Here is a 24,981-nt window from a genome sequence, read left to right on the forward strand (position 1 = left end):
CCAACATGCTATATGAGACATTTTGAAGAAGCCTGTCACAATAAAGCCATATCAGTGTGATGTCAAATCTGATTCATTCAGCGCTCAAAAAAAAAAAAAAAAAAACACATCAGCACTCTCCTGTTATCAGGAGAGTTTGCTCAGCCAGATAAAAGGGTTTTGGCTTCTATTTGGCTACATGTGTATGCAGATCCTGCCTCTTTTGCATAGATAAAGCACCTGGTTTATTAGGCTTGCAATAGAAAATATAAAAAGTAAATGCAGACAAGTTCTAACTAAGCTTAGAACTATATGTACCCCATGTTCATCTCTTCATGTCACCTCAGTTCAGGGACTTTAACAAAGCAATGCACTGAGCAGTATGGAAGAGTTCTGGGTATTCTGTGTATTTTGCAAGGAAAAATCGTATGAAAACGTATGGCTAAGATATTTTCCACAATCAACACAAATAACCGACAAGCAGTGGTTACACCCAAACATTTCCCATATTCAATTACGTTTTTATTTATATAGCGCCAACATCTTCCATAGCGCTGTACATAATACAAAACAAACACGGGGGGGGGGGAACATATATACATGAGAAGTTCAAGACACTGCACAGTCCTGGCATTCAATAGTAGAAGTACAAATACATACATAGTTACTGTGTAGTTTGAGAGTCCGCTAAAGTTGGTACATGTGCATATGTTAAATTACAGCAAAATAAGAAACACTAGGAGGAGATCCTTGCACTTGTGAGCTTACATCTAGAGGATAGGGAGGAGGAAACAATAGGGAAGGAGAAACAGGGGCTAATGGGTGAGGCAGTGAAGCTTTAGGCCTCTTTTCCACGAGCAGTTGAACTGTGTGCACTGCAAGCAGTAACCAGGCAGCAGTGCGCAGTAACCAGGCAGCAGTGCGCAGTAACCAGGCAGCAGTGCGCAGTAACCAGGCAGCAGTGCGCAGTAACCAGGCAGCAGTGCGCAGTAACCAGGCAGCAGTGCGCAGTAACCAGGCAGCAGTCAGCAGTAACCAGGCAGCAGTCAGCAGTTACCAGGCAGCAGTCAGCAGTTACCAGGCAGCAGTCAGCAGTTACCAGGCAGCAGTCAGCAGTTACCAGGCAGCAGTTACCAGGCAGCTGTGAGCAGTTACAAGGCAGCTGTGAGCAGTTACAAGGCAGCTGTGAGCAGTTACAAGGCAGCTGTGAGCAGTTACAAGGCAGCTGTGAGCAGTTACAAGGCAGCTGTGAGCAGTTACCAGGCAGCTGTGAGCAGTTACCAGGCAGCAGCAAGTAGTTGAGAGAGTTTGAAGGGTTTTCACTGCCTATCAACTGCCTGTGGAAAAGAGGCGTGAATGCTACCTCTAGCACATTATAGGCTTGTCTGAATAGGTGTGTTTTCAGAATAGAGCGTCTCACCCATGTGAAATATTTTATGTTTAACAAAAGCTCTCTTTATCTTCAAAACATTTCCCACATTCAAAACATGGATGTTTACTAATGCATGTGAGATCTCTCATGACGGACAAGGTGAGATTTTAGGTAAAAAGATTTCCCACACTCAGTACAAAAATACGGCTTCTCACCAGTGTGAGATTTTTCATGTGTGACAAGGTTTCCTTTAAGTCCGAAACATTTCCCACACTCAGCACAGGAATATGGCTTTTCACCAGTGTGAGATCTCTCATGTATGACAAGCTTTCCTTTAGTTATAAAACATTTCCCACACTCAGCACATGAATAGGGCTTCTCACCAGTGTGAACTCTCTCATGTCTGACAAGCTCTGCTTTGTGAACAAAACATTTCCCACACGCAGCACATGAATAAGGCTTTTCACCAGTGTGAGATCTCTCATGTGTGATAAGGCCTGCTTTGTGTCGAAAACATTTCCCACACTCAGCACATGGATATGGCTTCTCACCAGTGTGAGTGCTCTCATGTGCGACAAGCAGTGATTTACGGACATAACCTTTCCCACATTCAGAACAAGAATAGGGCTTCTTACCAGTGTGAGATGTCTCATGACTGACAAGATTTGATTTACTAACAAAACATTTCCCACACTCAGCACATGAATAGGGCTTCTCACCAGTGTGGGATCTCTCATGTATGACAAGCTTTCCTTTATCATGAAAAAACTTCCCACACTCAGCACATGAATAGGGCTTCTCACCAGTGTGACATCTCTCGTGTCTAACAAGAAGTGATTTACAAACGAAACATTTCCCACACTCAGCACATGAATACGGCTTCTCACCGGTGTGAGTTCTCACATGTCTATCAAGCTGTGGTTTCCGAACAAAACATTTCCCACACTCAGCACATTTATAGCACTTCTCACCAGTGTGAGATCTCTTGTGTATGACAAGACTTGATTTCAGACCAAAACATTTCCCACACTCACCACATGAATAAGGCTTCTCACCAGTGTGGGAATTCTTATGTTGGACAAGTTTTGATTTACTCTCAAAGGACTTCCCACACTCAGCACATGTAAAAGGATGGTCACCAGTGTGATATCTTTCATGTCTGACAAGATGTGATTTCCAAAGAAAATATCTTCCACATGTTGAACAGGAATACAACTCTCCAGCAGGGGATGAGCTGTGCTGGGTATGAGGCCCCTCAGGGTTAGACAGGTGAGAGGAGTCTGGGGGAATATTTGGAGTCACCAGGATATCTGCAGGAGACTCTTGTCCAGTGACATCATCATCCGTTGTACAGTCTGTGGATACAGAGAGACGAGTCTCTGAGAGGTTCCTGATGCCGGGACTCCGCCCTGCAAATAGAGAAACATCATCACTTCCTGTTAGAGAATTCTGAGGGGAGGAACAATTATCATTAGGGATGGTCAGTGAGCTGCTGAGAATTCCAAAATGATGCAAAGTTTATGTGGTTTGGAAATGGACCAGATGCAGCAGCTGCATAACTTTGCATATAATTAACATACAACTTGTACCATCTTTAAGTTATATGCATATCACTGACCATCACTAGTTATCAGCCTGACAGAGAACTGCAGAAGGTTGTGCTCATTACAGGCGGCCAATCACATGATGATAACTGCCCAGCATACAAAACAAATTGTAAGTTTCATTTTTATTTTCAGTTAAAAATACTTTTTTTTTTTTAAATAATATTTATTAGCATTTTTGTAGGAATAAAACATGCATGACATACTATGAAAACTACCTCTCCAGGTCCAGGCCAATTTCCATTTTAATTCTATAGGAGCAACGCCTGATATAGTATAATATTTTTGGTCCCTACTTGACACTACATCTGGATATAGTAAACAGTGGGCGGTGCATGTGTCATGTCAGTGGGTGGAGCATGCGTCATGTCAGTGGGTGGAGCATGCGTCATATGTCAGTGTGATACCCATGGTCGGCTGCTCTCTTCAGGCTGGTTTGCAGGTGAGATGATGCCTGATAACATTTGTAAGACAAGAAGAATGGTGCTGGATATACAGTACTGTACAAATAAGCAGCCTGGGGAAAATGAGGAATAATGTGAATGTGAATGTAAACAAAAGAGGATGCAGCGTTACCACTTCCACTTTGCAATCACTGATAAAAGTATCGTCACAGTCCTCCCATGAGATTGTACGCACTCCCGGGTATCTCTTCCCTTGTTAGCAATGACACTCCTGACAGCGTGTGGAGCACAGTACCGGCTACTTTCAGTTGCAGTGCAGATCAGAGCGGACCTACTCGCTGCAAAACTAAGGAGAGTGGAGAGGTGAGTGCTAAGCCCTGCCCACGGAATTTCAGAGCCACTCACATTAAAGATGCAAATAGCTTATGACTGGCTGCATTTTGAAGAGAGGATTCATGATTGGCTCTAGTGTGAGCAGAAAGTTTTGCAGGACATGGGCTGCAAGTCCCGCCCACATAGGTATCAAGCCACTCGCAGGAAGCGAGTGGCTGCCTCTATTCAGTGATGGATGCAATTTTTAACTGCTTGCCGACCGCGTCACACCGATGGGCGTGGCCGTGGCAGCAGCCCCAGGACCGCCTAACGCCGATTGGCATAAGGTCCTTGGGGCTTGGAGTGCAGGAGATCGCACGCAGGCCACCGTCTAATTACATTGTACAGCACTGCGATCTGCAGCAGCGCTGTACTGGGGACAGCCATGTCACATGGCTGTCCCCCTGGGGCACTAGAGAGCGATCGGCTCTCATAGGCAGAAGCTTATTACAGCCGATCGCCATGATTGGCCGGCTGCGGGAAGGAAGGGAGAGGAAAATAAATTAAAAATAAAATAGTAATATTTATTAAAAATAAATGAAGAAAAATATTGACACACACACACAAAAAAAAATACACAGAGGGAGCGATCAGACCCCACCAACAGAGAGCTCTGTTGGTGGGGAGAAAAGGGGGGGGGGAGGAAATCACTTGTGTGCTGTGTTATGCGGCCCTGCAGCTTGGCCTTAAAGCTGCAGTGGCCCATTTTGTAAAAAAATGGCCTGGTCTTTAGGGGGGTTTAAGCACATGGTCCTCAAGAGGTTAAGGAGCTCTGGATGCTGTACAAGCAATTTGTCCAGCCTGGCTATGCAGCCATAAGGTATACTTAACATTGTAGTCCACCATATGTGCAAGTGCTTGCACTGTACCTCCAATGGGAGGACAGAGCTGCTCCTTTGCAGCAGAGAATGTACCGGGGCATGCTGGGCCATTTCTGGGACAATTTCTGATATAGTAGACTTCTGATATAGTACACTACTTTTCCTGGTCCCTTGGAGTTTTCTATAACACGATTATACTGTATTAACAACTTCGCATCCAGACCTTGTTTCCAACTTATGGACCGGAGCAGCTTTGACAGTTTAGCTATTTCCCGTTCACCAATTAGTGCTGCATCAGATAGTGCCAGACATGTGCACAGGAGCAAGCCCAATCCTGCACTGCTTCTGCTACAAGACGTATATCTACTGACTCGTGGCTTAGATGAAGTCACAGAGGACGTAGATATACCTCAGTGGTGGATAAAGTGGTTAAACATACAAATATCTATAAACTATCAAATAACTGGTCATTCCTGGAGGGGATTATTTTAGAAGACATGGGGGCATATGAAATTCACCTTTTTTTCCTGAGTTTTCTCCTAGGTGTTATTTTAAAGAGAAGAAGAAAAATGAAGTTCCCAGCATTTCACTATTAACCACTTAATGACAAGCTGACTTATAAAAACGTACTCCCAATGGCTCCAGGACAGTGCTGCTGCCGCTGTGCATGTGCACGCCCCCACGCGTGCACGTGCATTCCCGCGCAGGTGCACGTGAAAATAGTGAAAAAAAAAACACCATAGAAAAAAAATACACCTTCATTTCCAAATACTATATTGTCACCATACTTTGTACTAGCGACATAATTAAAATCTTGTGACAACCAGAACAAATTGGCAGATAAAATGCTTGGGTTTTACGCACAGGTTTATATTAAAACTATAGGGGATGTAATTGGAGAAATAGTGTACATGTTTTCCTTGTTTTTCCCTTTAAAGTGCTTAGAAAATAAAGTAATTACTGAAAACAAATATTCCCCCCATCCCCCCCAAAAAAAACAAGATATAGATCATTTCATTGTGATTAGTAGTGATTAAGCTATTGGCAAAAGAAAGGGATGAGCACTGAAAAGGTGAACATCGCTTTGGGGCGAAGTGGTTAAAAAAAAAAAAGCCCCAAAAGTATTAGAAAAAGTACTATCAAATTGATTTTGTATATTTTTGTGCTTGCTGCCGGTTTAAAGGGTATTTTATGGACAAGATGTGAAAATATCAACTTGGAGAAAACTAAGGAGAAAAGGTGAAGTGCATATGAGCCCTGGTGTGGGGTTTGTGAATTCTCATCCACAGGAAGGAGATTGATATTGAATCAGTGTGTGCCTATGCAAGGGCTGTTGGCCTACTGCCTGCAAAGCTTAAAGGACACCCAAGACAAAAATAAAATGAAACAAACGATTGTATCTATCTTCCTTCTCCTAAAAATGACTATTCAGTTTTATTTGATGTTTAAATCTACTTTTTAAAAGTTTTAACTGTTTTATTGTTTTTGCTCAATGACGTATTCATTAAAGTATGCCAGAGCTAAAATCTATGAACTATTGACCCTTTTTATCGCTTTCCTGCTCTCAGAAGCCATTTTCTGCTAGGAAAGTGTTTTATAGTTGGAATTTATCAGTGAGGGCCACACTGTAGTCACTTTCTGTCTGAGTCAGGACTAAGTCAGGACTAAGGGCTCGTTTCCACTGTAGCGTTGCAAATTTGCATGCGTATGGAATGTACACAGGCATGCGAAAACGCATCATGATGCGAATTCGCATGCGTATTTTTAGTATGCGTTTTTAACCCTTTCAATGCCTGTGAAACAGTAGAAGTAGGTTGTCATCACAGGAAGAGGATTTCCCTTAAAAATTCCAATAAAAGGTGTTGCCACGTGGGTTTTGTGAGGGCGATTGAGTTGGTTGTGGTTTGTGGAGTTGGGAGAATGTCTGATTTGGAGGAGATTGTGCTTTTGTCCATGATGAACAATTCGCAGTTCTTCATGGAGAGGATGCGGAGGAGGATTACACCTCGTAGGAGACACCGTTTTTGGGTGCATCCTCTGGTGGTGGAGAGGCCTCTAAAAGGGCAGTTTACACTCCTTTATGAGGATATCCGTAGCCACCCGGTGAAGTTTTTCAATTATACACGGATGAGTACTACCACGTAAGTAGTTACTGTATCTTTGTTTTTAGCTTTACTCTAAACTGTGGTATGTATTGTAAATGCTTGTGGTATTTTGTTTGCAGTTTTGATTACCTGCTGCAGACCTTGGGCTCACATTTACGTAGGGAGAATACCTGGTACCGTAATGCTTTGATCCCGGAGGAGAGACTTCTGGTGACGCTAAGGTGAGAAGGCGCCCTCTTAAATGTCTGTCATTGGTACATTGTTAAATGGTCGTCCTTAACAGCCGCTAGGTGGTCCATGCACGTAGCCAAATCCTCTCTGTCTTCACTTCCACTTACATCATCAATGCAGCAGTTAAGGCAGAGAGGCTTTGGCAACGTGGATGGACTACACAGCAGTTCACAAGGACTATTTACTGTTGGTCAGCACTGTCATCAATGGCTAAGCAGCTATATTAACAGCTTTGTTGTGTTTTCCTTTTGAACTGAGGACAAAGTAACACTGTCCAAACCATAGGGATGTAAATGGAGGCAATGTAGACGTCTGGATGCATTTTCAGCTGCCTGTTGCTTGGGGTACGTTTGTGAGCACGTATTTCAAAAGTGCACAATGGCACTTAATCATAGGGTCAGGAGGTAGTGGGTTTGCTGCATTAGGCTGCCGGGTTCCATCTTCTTCTGCTTCATGTGGGCCACACACATCTTACTTGACTTTAAATGGTGAACAAACTACACAGACAACAGTAATACATGAATCAGTTTAATATCATGGTTTAGTAAGGTATCGAATATTTGTAAGTGCTATCTTGTGTTGTAATCAAAAAAACAGTGCTACACTAGCAAGTTGTCCAACATGGTATAAAGAGCTACCTTTTGTTAACATTAGCAAGGTTTTTAAACAAAATCAAAAATATAAAACAGAATAGAAAGTGCAAACAAAACATCTGCATCTGCCTTTCCGACATTCTTATTCATAGCATATGTGGAATGGGTGTTCAACGTTAAACTTACAGTGCCGTCATGAAATGTACAGCAAGGAGAAGTATACTGCTACACCAATGGTGTTTGCACACATTTGCATGTTTTTCATCACATAAGCGCATACATACAGTTTCACAACTGAAGGGCCAACATTTTGCAGCCATGTAAGGAGCAGACCCTGCTGTTGCAATCTCGACATCATCGATCGACTTACCCTCTACAACCTCCTTTCTTTGTGATTCCCTGGATGCATACTCTGCGGTTCTTTATTGCGGCTAAGTCATGTGAGCGTCTCAGGAGCCGCTTTCATTGCCTCCTGACCCAGTGTTGCGATGTAAGGCAATGGGAATGGCTAATACACAGGAAAGGGAGGCAATGAAATAGGCTTCAGATCTGCTCACATGACTGTGCCGTAATACAGACAGACAGAGCCTGTGAGATGCAGTATGAATGGTCCGCTTTCATCGGCCCAATCGGCATAGAACGGAGGAAAGGCGGGATGGCCGCAGCTACAGCTCATTGAGATGTAAGGCCACACAGGCAGGAGGCAAACAATAGAGGCCGTACATCTCAATCAGTACCGTAAAAAACTGAAGGTGGCTACGGGTTCTTTTTTTCTGCGCTGCACCGTATGCTAAAATCCCGCACCACTTGTCCGCATCCCAGCGTACACTATACTTTCTGTGTCACTCCGGTGACCATGAAGTTGAAATACAGGAGTGACACAGGAAGTATAGTGTACGCTGGGATGCGGACATGCGGTGCAGGATGCTAGGATGCTGTGCAGCGCGGACAAGAGGACCCGAACCCACCGTCAGCTAATGTATAGGGGGTGAACAGCTGGCAGGAGCAGCAGTTTCACAGATTGTGATTGTTTTCATGCAGAATTCGTTTCACAATCTGTTTGTAGTAAAGGCAGCCATGACAGTGATCTGTCTGTTGATTGCATCTGATGGCAAATCAACCAGTGTATGGCTTTACCAAGTGATGATAAAAAAAAATGAAAAAATCAGAAGCCCAGTCACTGTGGTCCTGGAATTGTTTCCCTTGCTATTCATCACAACAGTAAACATTTTTCTCCTAATGTTGGTATGATGGCTTAGGTACGTGCCTCTGTAGTGCAGTCAACGGACTGTGCATAATGCAAATCAAAACATAATGAAACTAACAACAGCAAACATGTAACATGTTCAAATTACTCCGTAGCATCATAATCAAACATTAATCTCGTCATGGAGATTTCTGTCGGTTGCGAAACAAAGGTTGCTGATGGCCTATCTAAATTATGATAGGAACGTGTTTCAGGAAGTGGAGTTGGGTTCCTATTATACATTTCGGGCACTTCTGGTCCCGACCGAGACGTTGATGATGTTTCTCTGTGTGGCCGGGGCATTGAATGCATCTGTGAGGGAGGCATGCTACTGTACGGTTGCCCTTGGTGTATACACGAGTGTTGAGACGCTGACCTATGAACTGGCATTGAGTTATCAGAGGGCCAACACGCTTGGTAGGTTCCCTGATTGTGACCACGAAAACCACTACCCTCTAAGTTGGACCCCTGCTTATTACCCTGGTTGCCATCACGGTCTTGCCGTGTTTTATCTAGATATTTTCTAGCCACTTGAATGAATTCCACATGTACATCGGCATAGTAACGTGGGTCAATGTCCTGTAGGTAAGGGACCACTGAGGTAGCGATTTTGTATGGCACATTCTCCTCGGTTGCCCTCTGTCGCTTACGGTTTGCTTTGAAGTAATCCAAAATTTCTTGATACGTTTTGTTCATTTGTGCCATATGTGCGTTCTCCTCCTCTACTGCTGCAGGCCTCACTCTTTTTGGCCTACTTGCTGCTCTAGGTCGCGGTCTCACTGTGATAAGTGAGGAGTTAACACTCCTACTTGTATGAGTGGATGCCACCTCTGAAATATTTTCCCCAGCATCTGAATTGGTGTTTGCAGAAGCACAACTACTGTCGCTGTCGGCCTCCACATTAGCTGAAGTGGTAAAACTATCCTCTGTTCTGAAAAATAAAAGGAAACACAGACCCCAGTGTTTGATTATATGTGGCAACAGATCTGTTGTACATTAGCTAATTAGCCAGTATCCATGGCAACACATATTTAAGTGGATTGGGCATTTACATACACATGTGGGTACAGAGTGTGGTTGAGGGAGACCTCACACTTGTTTTGGTTGTAGACCAAACTGTCCTTTCAGGCCTGATAAATATGTTATGTACGAGCTAAACAGCTGTTAGGCCTCCCTCAGCCATACGATATATATCTCACCGTGTGTTGCATTGTCAAATGTATGTGTGTGTTGTAATGGATAGTGGCTAAATGGTTTTAGTAGGCAACAATTACCAATCTGAGATGTTACTTTACCTCCGTGGTTCATATATGGTGCGCAGAAAGAACAACAATTCAAAGTTCTTGTAGGTGGGTGGAGCTGTAGCAGCACTACCACTTTTCTCCAATTTCCTTAGTTTCGTCAATTCTTTTTTGTAAGTGTCCCTTACGGATCTCCACTTATTCATATAGAATTTGACTGTAGAGAAAACAGAAGGAAACATAACATTAATGGTACATTCCTTTGTCTCCATAGATTTTTGGCCAGTGGACAATCTTTTGCATCATTGCATCTCGCCTACCGTTTTGGAAAGAGTACTATCTCGTACATTGTGAAGGAGACGTGTCTCTTAATCTGGAGAGAACTTCATGCCACTTTTATGCCCGTCCCTAACCGTCAACTTTGGGAGGAGGTCTCTAATAAGTTTTGGACCAAGTGTCGGTTTCACAATTGCATTGGAGCAGTGGATGGCAAACATATACGACTCGTGCAGCCACCACACAGCGGCAGTCAGTATTTCAATTATAAGAATTTTTTTTCGATTGTCCTTATGGCAGTTGCTGATGCCGATTACAAATTTCTTTATATTGACGTTGGGGCGTATGGAGCAGCAAGTGATTCCCAGATCTTCAGGAACACCAACTTGTGCTTTCGCATGGAAAATGGCATGCTGGACTTGCCGCCACCAACCCCATGGGCCTAGGACCTCCAATTCACCATCCCCTACACCTTTGTGGGTGACGAGGCATTTGCTCTATCAAGACGTGTAATGCGCCCATACTCAGCCACTCACTTGAATGACCGGACAACACATTTTAATTACCGGTCAAGCATGGCCAGACGATTGGTGGAATGCAGCTTTGGCATTTTGTCAAACCAATGGAGGGTGCTGCATACAGCTATCCATTTGAAAGTTGAAAATGCGGTGGCAGTGGTGAAAGCTGCATGCATCCTTCACAATGTGGTGATTGAAAAAGAAGGAATCTCGGTGGAGGAAGTGAATGCACTTGACGTTCCACCGCTAAGTGGCATCACTTGGAGTGGAGGTCAGCACACTAATGAGGCACTCCATAATCGTGCCTGTATGTCTCATTTCTTCCAAAGTGCAGCTGGCAGATTGTAGAGCTATACGCATTTCTGACATGCATTATAGAAATAAAATGTGACAAGTTTACTGTTTAATGTTGTTGAATGATTGACTGTACGCACTAACACATTCATATACATCAGCCTTCTGGGTGCTAGGGTTATTTGACGTTACATTACTGGGCATTTGCACCGGAATGACATCAACCTACCTACCGATACAAACTGTAAGCGCACCTCACAAATGCTACTCATACATGACATCGGCCTGAACTGCGTGTATTGCTGAGCCAACGTGCGGCACACGCGGTGCGGGATCATCCCCCGGTTATCGTCTGCAGAACCGCTGGGCTGTGCAGTTGATTTAAAACATAATCAATTTTGCAGGCAGATCTACCCGAGTCCCCTACAAATGGGGGGGGGAAATGTTACACCCGGGGTACTAACTGCAGTGTGACTGTACAGTGGCCTGTGGCAAGCACGAGGCAAGCATGTGGCATTCAAATTGTGGCCCGTTATGCAATTTAAACGATAACACAATGTCCACACAAAGCAGATCACAAGTGCACAGATCAGCACTCACCTTCCAACTTTCTCTTTGTAGCTGACAAGTCCTCCCAATCCGGAGTGAATTCCTCTGCTATGTTGTGCCATGTCCTCCTAATCAGTGCTTTGTCCTTATAGCCTGGAAGGCTTTTATCATATATAAAAGGATTTTCCTGTACCAAGGCTACCAGGCTCTCTATAGTATAATCCATGCCTGCCAGACGTTTTGGAATACAGACACAGGAAGCAGGAAAACAGGAATTTGTTGAGGAGGTGTGTGTGAGGGAAGAAAAAAAAAAAAAAAAAAAACTTTATTGTACGCATTTTTTGCATGCGAATTCGTATAAAAATACGCATGCGGATACGCATGCGATTTCCCTATTAAATACATTATATGCGATTCGCATGCATTCCACTCGCAGGCGAATTCTGTGGCTCTTTTGTGCGTTTTTTCACCGCTGAAAAAAAACGCACATCACCAACGCAACAGTGGAAACAGGCCCATTCACCTGCATTACATGTGCGAATCCGCATGTGTTGGACGCATGCGGATTCGCGATAGTGGAAACGAGCCCTGAGTCAGCCACTTACATACCTGATATTTAACTCTTTCAGGCAGAGAAAGAAAAAAAGGAACACAGCATAGTTATTTGTGTGCTAGGCACTGTACATACCCATGTCTATCTCATCATGTCACATGTCACCTCGGGTATCCTTAAAAGTGAACCCAGGGTGAGAGTGATATGGAGGCTACCATATTTATTTCCTTTTAAGCCATACTAGTTCCCTGGCTGTCCTGCTGATCCTCTGCCTCTAAGGCTAGGTTTCCACTTGTGCGTTTTGCGTTAGTTTTCTCTCAGATAATTCGCATTGAATTGGCAACTAATGGTAGCGATTGGAGCAGTTTCCATGCAATGCGAATTTTCGTACACGTGAAAAAATCTGAGGTCCTGCATCTTTTTTTTTTGGACATCGCGTACGATTCGCGTACAATACTTTGCTTAGGCAACGCATAGCAATGTGAATTATTTACGCGAAAATTCACATTAAATCCATGCTTACAGGAAGTTGCCATGATTAATCTGTTACTAGGCAGATTATGTTATATTTGGTTAATGTAAATTTTCGTGTATGCAAATTCGCATAAAACGCGTACAAATTTACAAGCAAATTTTTACCAATCAGAAAATTCTTACAAGATTTATTGGATGTAAAAATTTCACACTAGTGTGAAATGAGGCCTAATACTTTCAGCCATAAACCCTGAACAAGCATGCAGCACATCAGGTGTTTCTGACATTATTGTCAGATCTCACAAGATTAGCTGCATGCTTGTTTCTGGTGTTACTCAGACACTACTGCAGCCAAACAGACCAGCAGGGCTGCCAGGCAACTGGTATTCTTCAACAGAAAATAAATATGGCATATCCCTCTCATATCACGTCCACTTTAATGACAAGAACACAGAAAAGTACGTTTGTTCCAAAGAATTGACAGAGCTGAAAAGCTACAGATGATAATGTTCAATGTGGGGGTGGAAATACACTGGCTAGTCTGAAGAGACATACAATAAACTGGTGCAGGAATATGGAAGTAACACAGCATGCACTGCAATTTGGTAACCAAATAAACACAATAACAGTAGCTGTCTGAGCGTCATGCTATTGGCTACTTATATGTGAATGACCAAGGGATCGCCTAGGTGTTAATACTAGAACAGAATATCCAAGCAGCTCCGGGTGACCCAAAACTAGGAACGTATGGATATTCTGTTCTCGTTCAAGCCCTACCCCAGCCACATCAGTCCTTGCCATGCACTGAGCTGAAGAGATCAAATTACAACTTGTGGTTAGACACAAATGAGGAGGTATTACACAGACAGGCTAAACTCTCAAAATACATACAGGATGCATTTCCCTCTTTTTCTTCTGTCTGGTGTAAGAGTTCAGGTCCACTTTAACCTCCCTGGCATTCTGGGTAATGCGTACATAAGTACGCATTACCCTTTTTGTAAAACTTTTTTTTTGCTTGCTGTAGCTAGCGGATTGCTGGGGAGGGGGGGGGGGGGGTTGACAGCCCCTTTAGCGCCGCATCTCGGCGGATTGGCGGGTAGCGGCGGCGATCGGACAGAACATGTAGCTAGCAAAGTGCTAGCTACATGTTATGAAAAAAAAAATAAGTAAAAAGACCCTCCAGGGGCTGAGCAATCCTCCTTGGCGTACATGGTCGAGCTGAGCTCGTCATTACCGCCAAGGAGGTAAAATTGCTAATCATTGTCCTCCTCTAGAATTACCTCCTTGCATTCACATAAACAAGATTTCACACGTGCTTCACCCCTCCTCTAGAATCCGCTGCCAAAACACACCTGTCACTCTCCAACCTTTGATATCTTTAAACGCTCTCTCAAAACTCACTTTTCGTTACAAGCATATACTCTACCTCTAGAGTATACTCTACTCTAGGCCATTCCCACTTTGACCCCTGGCCAAGTTGCACTCCTTACTAGGTATCATAAAACACACGGCCTCTAGGTATGTTTATTGTATATACCCCCACCTCTTGTTTCCCTCCTATTCCTTTAGACTGTAAGCTCGCAAGGGCAGGGCACTCCCCCCCCTTTTGTGCCTTGGAACTCATTATACATTTTATTCATCATGTTACTTTTCTCACTGTCATTACCAATTCTGTATTTTGTACAAACTCTGTATTTTGTATATCGGTGTATACCATTGTCTGTATTATTATGTACCTCATGTCCGTGTCTTATTTTGTAGAGCACCACTGAATATGTTGGCGCTTTATAAATTAATAATAATAATAATAATAGCTTCAATATACACTCACCTAAAGGATTATTAGGAACACCTTATTAGGAACTGCCTTAATTCTACATGGCATTGATTCAACAAGGCGCTGAAAGCATTCTTTAGAAATGTTGGCCCATATTGATAGGATAGCGTCTTACAGTTGATGGAGATTTGTGGGATGCACATCCAGGGCACGAAACTCCCGTTCCATCACATCCCAAAGATCCTCTATTAGGTTGAGATCTGGTGACTGTGGGGACCATTTTAGTACAGTGAACTCATTGTCATGTTCAAGAAACCAATTTGAAATGATTCGAGCTTTGTGACATGGTGCATTATCCTGCTGGAAGTAGCCATCAGAGGATGGGTACATGGTGGTCATGAAGGGATGGGCATGGGCAGAAACAATGCTCAGGTAGCCCGTGGCATTTAAACGATGCCCAATTGGCACTAAGGGGCCTAAAGTGTGCCAAGAAAACATCCCCCACACCATTACACCACCACCACCAGCCTGCACAGTGGTAACAAGGCATGATGGATCCATGTTTTCATTCATTCTGAATTTACGCCAAATTCTGATTTTATCAAGACTCATCAGACAAGGCAACAATTTTCCAGTCTTCAACTGTCCAATTTTGGTGAGCTTGTGCAAATTGTAGCCTCTTTTTCCCATTTGTAGTGGAGATGAGCGGTACCCGATGGGATATTCTGCTGTTGTAGCCCATCCGCCTTACGGTTGTGAATGTTGTGGCTTCACAAATGCTTTGCTGCATACCTCAGTTGTAACGAGTGGTTATTTCAGTCAACGTTGCTCGTCTATCAGCTTGAATCAGTCGGCCCATTCTTCTATGACCTCTAGCATCAACAAGGCATTTTTGCCCACAGGACTGCTGCATACTGGATGTTTTTCCCTTTTCACACCATTCTTTGTAAACCTTAGAAATGGATGTGCGTGAAAATCCCAGTAACTGAGCAGATTGTGAAATACTCAGACCGGCCCGCCTGGCACCAACAACCATGCCACGCTCAAAATTGCTTAAATATTCTCTTTCCCATTCTGACATTCAGTTTGGAGTTCAGGAGATTGTCTTGACCAGGACCACACCCCTAAATGCATTGCAGCAACTGCCATGGGATTGCTTGATTAGATAACTGCATTAATGTGAAATTGAACAGGTGTTCCTAATAATCCTTTAGGTGAGTGTAAGCAAGTGTAGTTTTAGTTCCTCAATTTAGCACGATGGATTATCTGGTGGCACAAAAGATGTGTAATCTTTTTTACGATGTGGCCAAGGAATCACATCTAAGCCCACACAAAGCAGTGCTAGAGAGGGTGAGAGGACACTTGTAAAATATGGGATACTGATAAGTTAAAGGATACCCGAGGTGACATGTGACATTATGAGATAGACGTGTGTATGTACAGTGCCTAGCACACAAATATCTATGCTGTGTTCCTTTTTTTCTTTTTCTGCCTGAAAGAGTTAAATATCAGGTATGTAATTGGCTGACTCAGTCCTGACTCAGACAGGAAGTGACTACAGTGTGACCCTCACTGATAAGAAATTCCAACTATAAAACAATTTCCTAGCAGAAAATGGCTTCTGAGAGCAAGAAAGAAATTAAAAGGGTCAATAGTTCATAGATTTTAGCTCTGGCATACTTCAATGAATGTGTCATTGAGAAAAAAAAACAATAAAACAGTTAAAACTGAAAAAGTAGATTTAAACATAAAATAAAACTGTGGAACATCTTAAAAAGTAATTTTTAGGGAGAAGGAAGATAGATACAATGGTTTATTTCCACCTCGGGTGACCTTTAACATTATTCCACAAAGTCTGCACTGAGGGGTAGTCCCATAATAGGTGCATAAAGGTACCGGTGTCCTGGCAGCTCCTCCAGCAATGAGGGGCATACGCATTAGAGAACTTGGAAGTACCACCGATTGATGTGATTCCCAGTGGGAGATACAGGCGGAATGACTCAGGACTAATTTAGTCGCTTGTATTATAAGAGGAAAATCTATACGTAGATCTGAGGACCATAAGGCTAGCACGGTGATCTGAAAACTTGGCTCTGTGGTTGTTAAGGAACTACAAGTCCCACAATGCATTTGCCTTTATGAATCATGACTGTGGCATGACTGTGGCTGTCAGACTCCTGCAATGCATTGTGGGACTTGAAGTTCCTTATTAACGGCTGGAGAGCCAAGTTTGCAGGTCACTGGGCTAGGACATTAGACAGGTTTTTGGAGCTGCTAGGGGGAGAGATGAGTCACCCGGCGGATCACTCAAAAACAGCCTTATCAGTCCACCGACAGACTGTACACACGCCGGACTGTCTGCTGAAAACCCGCCCAGCGGGAGGTGACGGCGGACCCGTCGTTGCCTGCAGTCCGGCGTGTGTACGAGCCTTAAAGGGTGTGGTGTGTAATGTGACTGCACAGTGTGCCTGTAATGAGGTATAAACACACTATGTACACAGGGAATGCGAGGAGTAATAGGGGTGTGATGTGTAATGTGACTGCACAGTGTGCCTGTAATCAGGTATAAACACACTATGTACACAGGGAATGTGAGAAGTAATAGTGGTGTGATGTGTGTAATGTGACTGCACAGCGTACCTGTAATGAGGTATAAACACACTATGTACACAGGGAATGTGAGAAGTAATAGGGGTGTGATGTGTGTAATATGACTGCACAGTGTGCCTGTAATCAGGTATAAACACACTATGTACACAGGGAATGTGAGAAGTAATAGTGGTGTGATGTGTGTAATGTGACTGCACAGTGTGCCTGTAATGAGGTATAAACACACTATGTACACAGGGAATGTGAGAAGTAATAGGGGTGCGATGTGTAATGTGACTGCACAGTGTGCCTGTAATGAGGTATAAACACACTATGTACACAGGGATGTGAGGAGTAATAGGGGTGTGATGTGTGTAATGTGACTGCACAGTGTGCCTGTAATGAGGTATAAACACACTATGTACACAGGGATGTGAGGAGTAATAGGGGTGTGATGTGCGTAATGTGACTGCACAGTGTGCCTGTAATGAGATATAAACACACTATGTACACAGGGAATGTGAGAAGTAATAGGGGTGTGATGTGTGTAATGTGACTGCACAGTGTGCCTGTAATGAGGTATAAACACACTATGTACACAGGGAATGTGAGAAGTAATAGTGGTGTGATGTGTGTAATGTGACTGCACAGTGTACCTGTAATGAGGTATAAACACACTATGTACACAAGGAATGTGAGAAGTAATAGGGGTGTGATGTGTAATGTGACTGCACAGTGTGCCTGTAATGAGGTATAAACACACTATGTACACAGGGAATGTGAGAAAAGGGACGTGATGTGTAATGTGACTGCACAGTGTGCCTGTAATAAGGTATAAACACACTATGTACACAGGGATGTGAGGAGTAATAGGGGTTTGATGTGTGTAATGTGACTGCACAGTGTGCCTGTAATGAGGTATAAACACACTATGTACACAGGGAATGTGAGAGGTAATAGGGGTGTGATGTGTAATGTGACTGCACAGTGTACCTGTAATGAGATATAAACACACTATGTACACAGGGAATGTGAGAAGTAATAGGGGTGTGATGTGTAATGTGACTGCACAGTGTGCCTGTAATGAGGTATAAACACACTATGTACACAGGGAATGTGAGAAGTAATAGGGGTGTGATGTGTGTAATGTGACTGCACAGTGTGCCTGTAATGAGGTATAAACACACTATGTACACAGGGAATGTGAGAAGTATTAGGGGTGTGATGTGTATAATCTGACTGCACAGTGTGCCTGTAATGAGGTATAAACACACTATGTACACAGGGAATGTGAGAAGTAATAGGGGTGTGATGTGTGTAATGTGACTGCACAGTGTGCCTGTAGTGAGTTATAAACACAATTTAGTGAATGACTCTCAGAGTTGGAAAGTCCTCAGCTGATCAGCATTGTTTTTCTACTGTGAGATGTATCAGGATGCTTCTTACATATCCATCACCTCCCCCTCTCCACAGAACAGAACATATTGTAAAGCCATGAGGGTGTCTGTACTGTTATTGTTAGTAATCTGTCACCAAATACATTTACGAATGATGGTTTTAGATAACAAAAACTCTAACATAAGTACGCAGCAAAAACCCTTATATGGCCAGTCTGTAAGCAGTGACACCGTCATAATAACTAAAACGATATTTAATGTAGATCACTCACCTGTTTTGCTTTCTGTAAGAGGGTCCTGCTTTATAGCTGTCCCCATCACGTCACCCTCCTCCATAGACTGCTGATCACTCCTCACATACGTCTCTTTTTCTTCCTCTTTAATTGTCCTCATCATGTCACCCTCCTCTATAGACTGCTGATCACTCCTCACATACGTCTCTTCTTCTTCCTCTTTACTTGTCCTCATCATGTCACCCTCCTCTATAGACTGCTGATCACTCCTCACATACGTCTCTTCTTCTTTAATCACTTTTATTATTAAACCCTCCTCCATTAACTGCTGATCACTCCTCACATATGCCTCTTCTTCTTCCTCTTTAATGGTCCTCATCATGTCACCCTCCTCCATAGACTGCTGATCACTCCTCACATATGTCTCTTCCTCTTTAATTGTCCTCATCATGTCACCCTCCTCCATAGACTGCTGCTCACGTCTCACATACGTCTCTTCTTTAATTGTCCTCATGTTACCCTCCTCCATGGACTGCTGATCACTCCTCACATACGTCTCTTCTTCTTTAATTGTCCTCATCATGTCACCCTCCTCCATAGACTGCTGCTCACGTCTCACATACGTCTCTTCTTTAATTGTCCTCATGTTACCCTCCTCCATGGACTGCTGATCACTCCTCACATATGGCTCTTGTTCTTTGAGCTCAGATCTTATTTCTGAAAAGGATAAAAAAATTATATCTGTAAGATGTTTGCAGTAATAAACAGAACACAGTAAAGCACTTATTTTGCTAGGGGGTGATAATATCCCATAAGCTGTGGTATCCTGCACATTCAGCACCACAGTCCTCTCTCCCAGTGTGCCTTGCTCATCATCTGGTGCTTCTCTCCTCCTCTCCATTCCTGGGAGGTTACAGCAGTGCCGGCAGCGGTAGATGGATGAGGATGTGAGGAGAGAACAGCTGGAGACAGAGGAAGATAGGAGCAGAGGCCTGCAGCTAATTAGCTATAAATTATCATTACTTATGGCTCTGGCACCTGAGGAACTAGGCAGATGGGACTGCAGCTCCATATCCTGACCGTGGCGTAGTGGTTAGCTCTCTCGCCTTGCAGCACTGGGTCCCTAGTTCGAATCCCAGCCAGGGCACTATCTGCAAAGAGTTTGTATGTTCTCTCCGTGTCTGCGTGGGTTTCCTCTGGGCACTCCGGTTTCCTCCCACATTCCAAAAACATACGGATAAGTTAATTGGCTCCCCCTAAAAATTGGCCCTAGACTACAGTACTTACACTACATAATATAGACATATGGCAATGGTAGGGATTAGATTGTGAGCTCCTTTGAGGGACAGTTAGTGACAAGATATATATATATATACACTGTACAGCGCTGCGTAATATGTCGGCGCTATATAAATACTTAATAATAATAATAATACCTGAGCCCACCTGTCCATCATCTACTAACCCCAAACCCTCCAAGAGCCATAGCAACAAACCTCCCAGCTGGGGCAGTGCCAATACCAGGACCGAAACAGCAGAGGCCACCCAACCACTCTCCCTTGTTACCTGTCTCCTCCTCCCCCCCCCCCCCCCCCCCCAGCAGTGACCCACCAGCCTTCATCTTTGCACAGACTCTCTGAGATAGCCAGATGTACCCCCAGTATTAGGTGGTCCCCTTTACCTTGAGATGGGCAAAAATAAAAATATATGCACGTGTGTGCTGCCCTGTACTGCTCCCAGCGACAAGAGCAGGATGTCCTCCTCTGTAACAAAGTAATCCACCCCGACCTCTGCTCTGCTCAGTATATAACAATCACACAATTACCTCTTCCAGCCGCGTGGTCTCTCCACTTCCTGCAACATCCTATCCTGCTCTGTTACATCACTTCCTATCTGTGTTACATCACTTCTTATCTTTGGGTTAATTTCCTCCTTTCTCTGCGTTCCACCAGGGAGGTGCGATGTCGCCATCTTGTGGTAAATAGGCTAACTGCAGCCTCTGTGGAATCACCTGCCTTTAGTCATCTATTATTATTATTATTTATAACTGCACAGTCATCTCATCCTCTTCACCTTCCATTACTATTACTAGTGAATGTATGCCTGTTGGGCATTGCACAGGTTGTAGGATTGGTTACAGTGGGAGACTAGTACAGACAAGTTATAGATAAACCAGAGGCGCCAATAGGATAAAAAATAGTGCCAATATTAAAACCATAAAATTTGTGGGTGGCAATGGTGGAGTTGCCCACCCTACAAACAACGAAGACCAATTTGTATGGTAAAACAATTTTAATCAATTTAGTACTCCTAATAACAAAACAGTTTGCAACGCGTTTCACGGGACACAAGCCCGCTTCCTCAGGCAAAAGCAATTACAAGCAGGAGCAACTGCAAAATAAAAAGACATATATACACGAAACAATCAATAAAAGGACAAACAAAAACCATAAAAAGCCAATAATACAACTCTGATCAAAAATTGATTATAAAATTGGTCATGAATAAACTGATTGTGCATGATTACGCCCACATGAAAAATTAACTGCACAAAGATGATTGTAATTTTTGTCCTAAAGACAATTATCTTGTAGTCCCTGTCAGCAATATAAAACTTTAACTTTAATTTATATGTTCATAATTATAATATACATGAAAAGCGCCTCATTAAAACTGTAATTCATCATAATTATGGCTCTCAAAAAGTGATTCATATATCTCTCTGGGCCAGAAAAATAAACTTAAATTTATAATTTATAAGTTTCCACAATTGATGATATCTATATACACGACAAGAACAATATAATGTCATCATATGTCTCTGTTTTCATTGGGTGAAATGTATATACACCCAGATATAGGGGAAAAAAAACGACATAAAGTGACATAACATTTTAGAGTTGATAGGTAAATGTAGCGCATGTTCCTTAATACACAAATATATAGGGAGAACCTGACATAAAGCTTTAGAGTTGGTAGGTCAGTATTGCACATGTCCCCTGATTAATAAATAAACTAACTAACAGACAAACAAACATCTGAACTAAACAGGAGCTCTAAAAACGTTCCCTTATGCATACTAAATGGTCTTGCGTCAGTCTATCTGGACTAAATGTACGGCTGTAGGTGTTTGAACCCTAGTGTATACAGCCCGTGGTGAGAGTAGTAGATGAGGTAATAAGCAGTGATAGAAACATAAACATAGGTTCAGCGAACTTACCCCAGCAATGGTCTGAACTGGCTTGGCACCTCTGTGCTCGCTGGGTGCCATGGCTGCTGCTATATACCCCACGCTCGATACTAGCTTGTAGTGGGCGTGGCTCAGGGTCAGCCGTGCGCGGAAGTGGACGCTAACCGTCACACCACATTTGGTTACACGTCCCCGGCGGAATTGCGTCAGATGAGGGCATGAGTTCAGTATGGCCATGTTTGCTTAGGCTAATGCTGGATCTTCAGGGGGCGGAAGTGCGTCATGTGTGGGCTAGAAGCCATAGACGCCATGTTAGGTGCTGGAGGATGAGCGCCTCTGGTGCTTCCAATATATAGGGGCCGACAAAGGGCCAAGCTTTAATAAGGGGTACCTAAAGATAATAGTGCCCATCTGTATAATAAAGTAAGTAACAAAATCTTTGAGGTATTGAAAAGTAGAAGAATTACGAGAATTACGAGAACGTAGCTGTCTCATAGTAGTAAATATTGTATATTGTACCCTTGCCCCATCTAGTGGTTAAAACGCAGATTGCAGTAATTGGGACATATTGGGAGGTGTCTATAGCTTATTAGACTGGGAGCATAGTAGCCAATATGCTATGTGTTATACTGGACCCAGGGGTATGGTATGGTGATTTCTCTAGATAGAGCGCTGAACAAGATAATATTGCCCACCTTATTGGGAGTAGAAGTAATAGTCATGACGATGATAATAATGATAATAAACATAATAATAAGACCAAGTAAAAGGTTAATCATAAGGAAGAATACAATGATCACATGAAATGTGATGTATACAATTATAGATTGTGAATTTAAAACATAATATAACTATGAATTTTATATAAAAATGAAAGAGGAGAGCGACTGTTCTGGGATAAAAATTAAAAATAAATGGTAAATTGTAAAAATATATAAAAACATTTTTTAAAAACTATATATATATATAAAAAGGGGGAAAAGGGAAATAAAATAAAATAAAACCCTATAGCGTCGGGCCATATAAGATAGATACCAACAACCATAGTATACTGATACTATGTGTTAGTCATATATATACCCATCCGTGCCTCTAAGAGTATTTGTTGTATATTTGTTTCAATGATAGCACACAGTCACAATGATGATCATAAAAAATTATAAAGTATAAAATATGACGTATAGCTAGGGGTCCCTATCTGTTGCACTAAACCCGCCTAGCTATTATGTTGTTGTATATTGTGTTGTTGTATGGTACTTCTAAAAGGTTTTCTCCAATTGTTCATTCAGCCCCAAGGGCACTAGAGTTTTTAGGGTTTGGATCCAGAACATCTCCCTATTTTTTAGGGTCTGGATCGCATTTGGTATCAGCGGATTAATTTGTTCTAGGGCTACGAATGAAAGCAATGATACATTTCTACTATGAATTTGGTCAAAATGTCTGGATAGACTGTGCGTGGCCAGGCCTTTAAGGATGTTACGCCTGTGTTGTCCAATTCTGTCCCGTAGTTGTTGGCTGGTGCGTCCCACATATTGTACATCACAGGGACAGGTCGCCACGTAAATGACCATTTTTGAGTCACAGTCTATATGTTTTTTGATGGGGTAGGAGATCTCGTTGACTGTTGCTACCAGATGATCTACATTCGTTATGAAGGAACACGCTAAACAACGTGTCTTGTTACATGGAAAGGACCCTACTGGTCGGGAAGGTGTTTTTAAAAATGTCCTGATTTTGCTTGGTGCCAGTAGGTTGCGAAGGTTGGGTGCTCTGCGGAATGTCATTATTGGTTTTTTTGGGATACAGTCTCGTAAGTATGGGTCCTGTTGCAGGATTTCCCACCTATGGGTTAAAATATTTTTTATGTTTGTATGTTGTGCATTATATTTGGTGATAAATCGTAGTGTGGTTTCTGAATTATTATATGATGTGTTACTGTCGGTTTTCGAGGATGTGTGGGGATACCTAGCTTTGAATTTGGCATTTTGTATGAGTTTTTTCGGGTATTTTCTTTCCTTAAATTTATTAACCAGAGTTTTGGATTGGGTTTCATAATCTTGTATGTCCGTACAGTTTTTATAGATGCGTTTGAATTGGTTATACGGGGTGTTGGTGGTCCATGGTTTGTAGTGGAAACTGTCAAAGTGAATATAGCTATTTGAATCAACCTGTTTAAAAAAAGTTTTGGTTTTGATTTTCCCCTCGTTATGGAACAAGACTAGATCCAAAAACTCCAGAGCTATGTTGCTATGCTGGGAGGTGAAAGAAAGCTTGGCTCTGTTTGAATTAAGGTAATTGAGAAATTGCGGAATCAATGTTGTGTCGCCCTGCCAGATGAACACTAGATCATCAATGTACCGTTTGTATAGTACAATGTGATCACGAAATGGGTTGTTATTATGGATATAGATGATTTCAAGTAATCCCATGGCCAGGTTAGCATAACTGGGCGCAAAGCTGCTGCCCATAGCTGTACCCCCTATTTGCTGGTAGATGGTGTCCATAAAGGAGAAATAATTATGTGTTAATATGAATTCAACACATTGTAACAAGAAGCTTTTTTGTTTCTGTGGCATGTCTGGGTCTGACTGCAAAAAGTATTGTGTGGCTTCAGTCCCAAACTCATGCGTGATGTTGGTGTACAGGGCTGTTACGTCACATGTCAGCCATGTATAGTCGGATTTCCAGTCGTGATCCTTAAGTAGGTCTATAAGGTGTTGAGAATCTCTTGTGTAGGAGTCTAGTTGGCGCACATATTTCTGTAGGTGCTGATCAACATACTTTGATAAATTACTGGTGATAGAATTAATGCCGGATATTATGGGTCTTCCTGGGGGGTTTTGCAAATTCTTATGTATTTTTGGTAATTGGTAAAAGAAGGGGGTAGTGGGGTTCTCAATCATAATGAAATTCTTCTCATTTTTAGTGATCAAGCCATCCATCATAGCCGTGTTAATGAAGGTTTTCAGTGCCGTATGATATACAATAGTGGGATCAGAAGACAGTGTACAATAGCTGATGGGATCTTGAAGTAAGCGGTGAGATTCCTTGATATAGTCCTCTCTATTGAGTAAGACTATTCCTCCTCCCTTATCTGCGGGTTTGATGACCAAGTTTGTATTGTTTTTAAGGTTATTGAGGGCAATTTTTTCAGATTGTGTCA

The 24,981-nt window shown here is 42.7% G+C and overlaps 2 protein-coding genes and 1 pseudogene across 2 annotated transcripts; 1 reads left to right on the top strand and 2 right to left on the bottom strand.

Annotated features, from left to right (window-relative positions):
- The window catches only part of LOC137537150 (zinc finger protein 208-like), a 486,444-nt pseudogene that overhangs the window by 137,190 nt on the left and 324,273 nt on the right, over positions 1-24,981 (top strand).
- On the bottom strand, positions 1,174-20,496 carry LOC137535377 (zinc finger protein 84-like). The gene is made up of 3 exons (XM_068257207.1): positions 20,454-20,496; positions 18,668-19,345; positions 1,174-2,760 (listed from the first exon to the last, which is right to left on the bottom strand). Exons 2-3 carry the CDS (start codon positions 19,287-19,289, stop codon positions 1,478-1,480), a joined length of 1,905 nt encoding a protein of 634 aa, XP_068113308.1. The 5' UTR covers positions 19,290-19,345; positions 20,454-20,496; the 3' UTR covers positions 1,174-1,477.
- Positions 8,407-11,831, bottom strand: LOC137535847 (uncharacterized). Its single transcript, XM_068257731.1, has 3 exons — positions 11,657-11,831; positions 10,023-10,185; positions 8,407-9,658 (listed from the first exon to the last, which is right to left on the bottom strand). The coding sequence occupies exons 1-3, from the start codon at positions 11,829-11,831 to the stop codon at positions 8,833-8,835; spliced, it is 1,164 nt and encodes a 387-aa protein (XP_068113832.1). The 3' UTR covers positions 8,407-8,832.

The sequence above is a fragment of the Hyperolius riggenbachi genome, chromosome 10, assembly GCF_040937935.1.
Source record: "Hyperolius riggenbachi isolate aHypRig1 chromosome 10, aHypRig1.pri, whole genome shotgun sequence".
Classification (NCBI taxonomy): Eukaryota; Metazoa; Chordata; class Amphibia; order Anura; family Hyperoliidae; genus Hyperolius; species Hyperolius riggenbachi.

Coding starts and splice junctions, on each gene's coding strand:
- LOC137535847 (XM_068257731.1), bottom strand. CDS start 11,831: ATGGATTATACTATAGAGAGCCTGGTAGCCTTGGTACAGGAAAATCCT. Junction 10,186..11,656: donor TACAAAGAGAAAGTTGGAAG/GTGAGTGCTGAT, acceptor TTTTCTCTACAG/TCAAATTCTATATGAATAAG. Junction 9,659..10,022: donor ACCATATATGAACCACGGAG/GTAAAGTAACAT, acceptor TTTATTTTTCAG/AACAGAGGATAGTTTTACCA.
- LOC137535377 (XM_068257207.1), bottom strand. CDS start 19,289: ATGGAGGAGGGTAACATGAGGACAATTAAAGAAGAGACGTATGTGAGA. Junction 2,761..18,667: donor TCTTACAGAAAGCAAAACAG/GTGAGTGATCTA, acceptor CTCTATTTGCAG/GGCGGAGTCCCGGCATCAGG.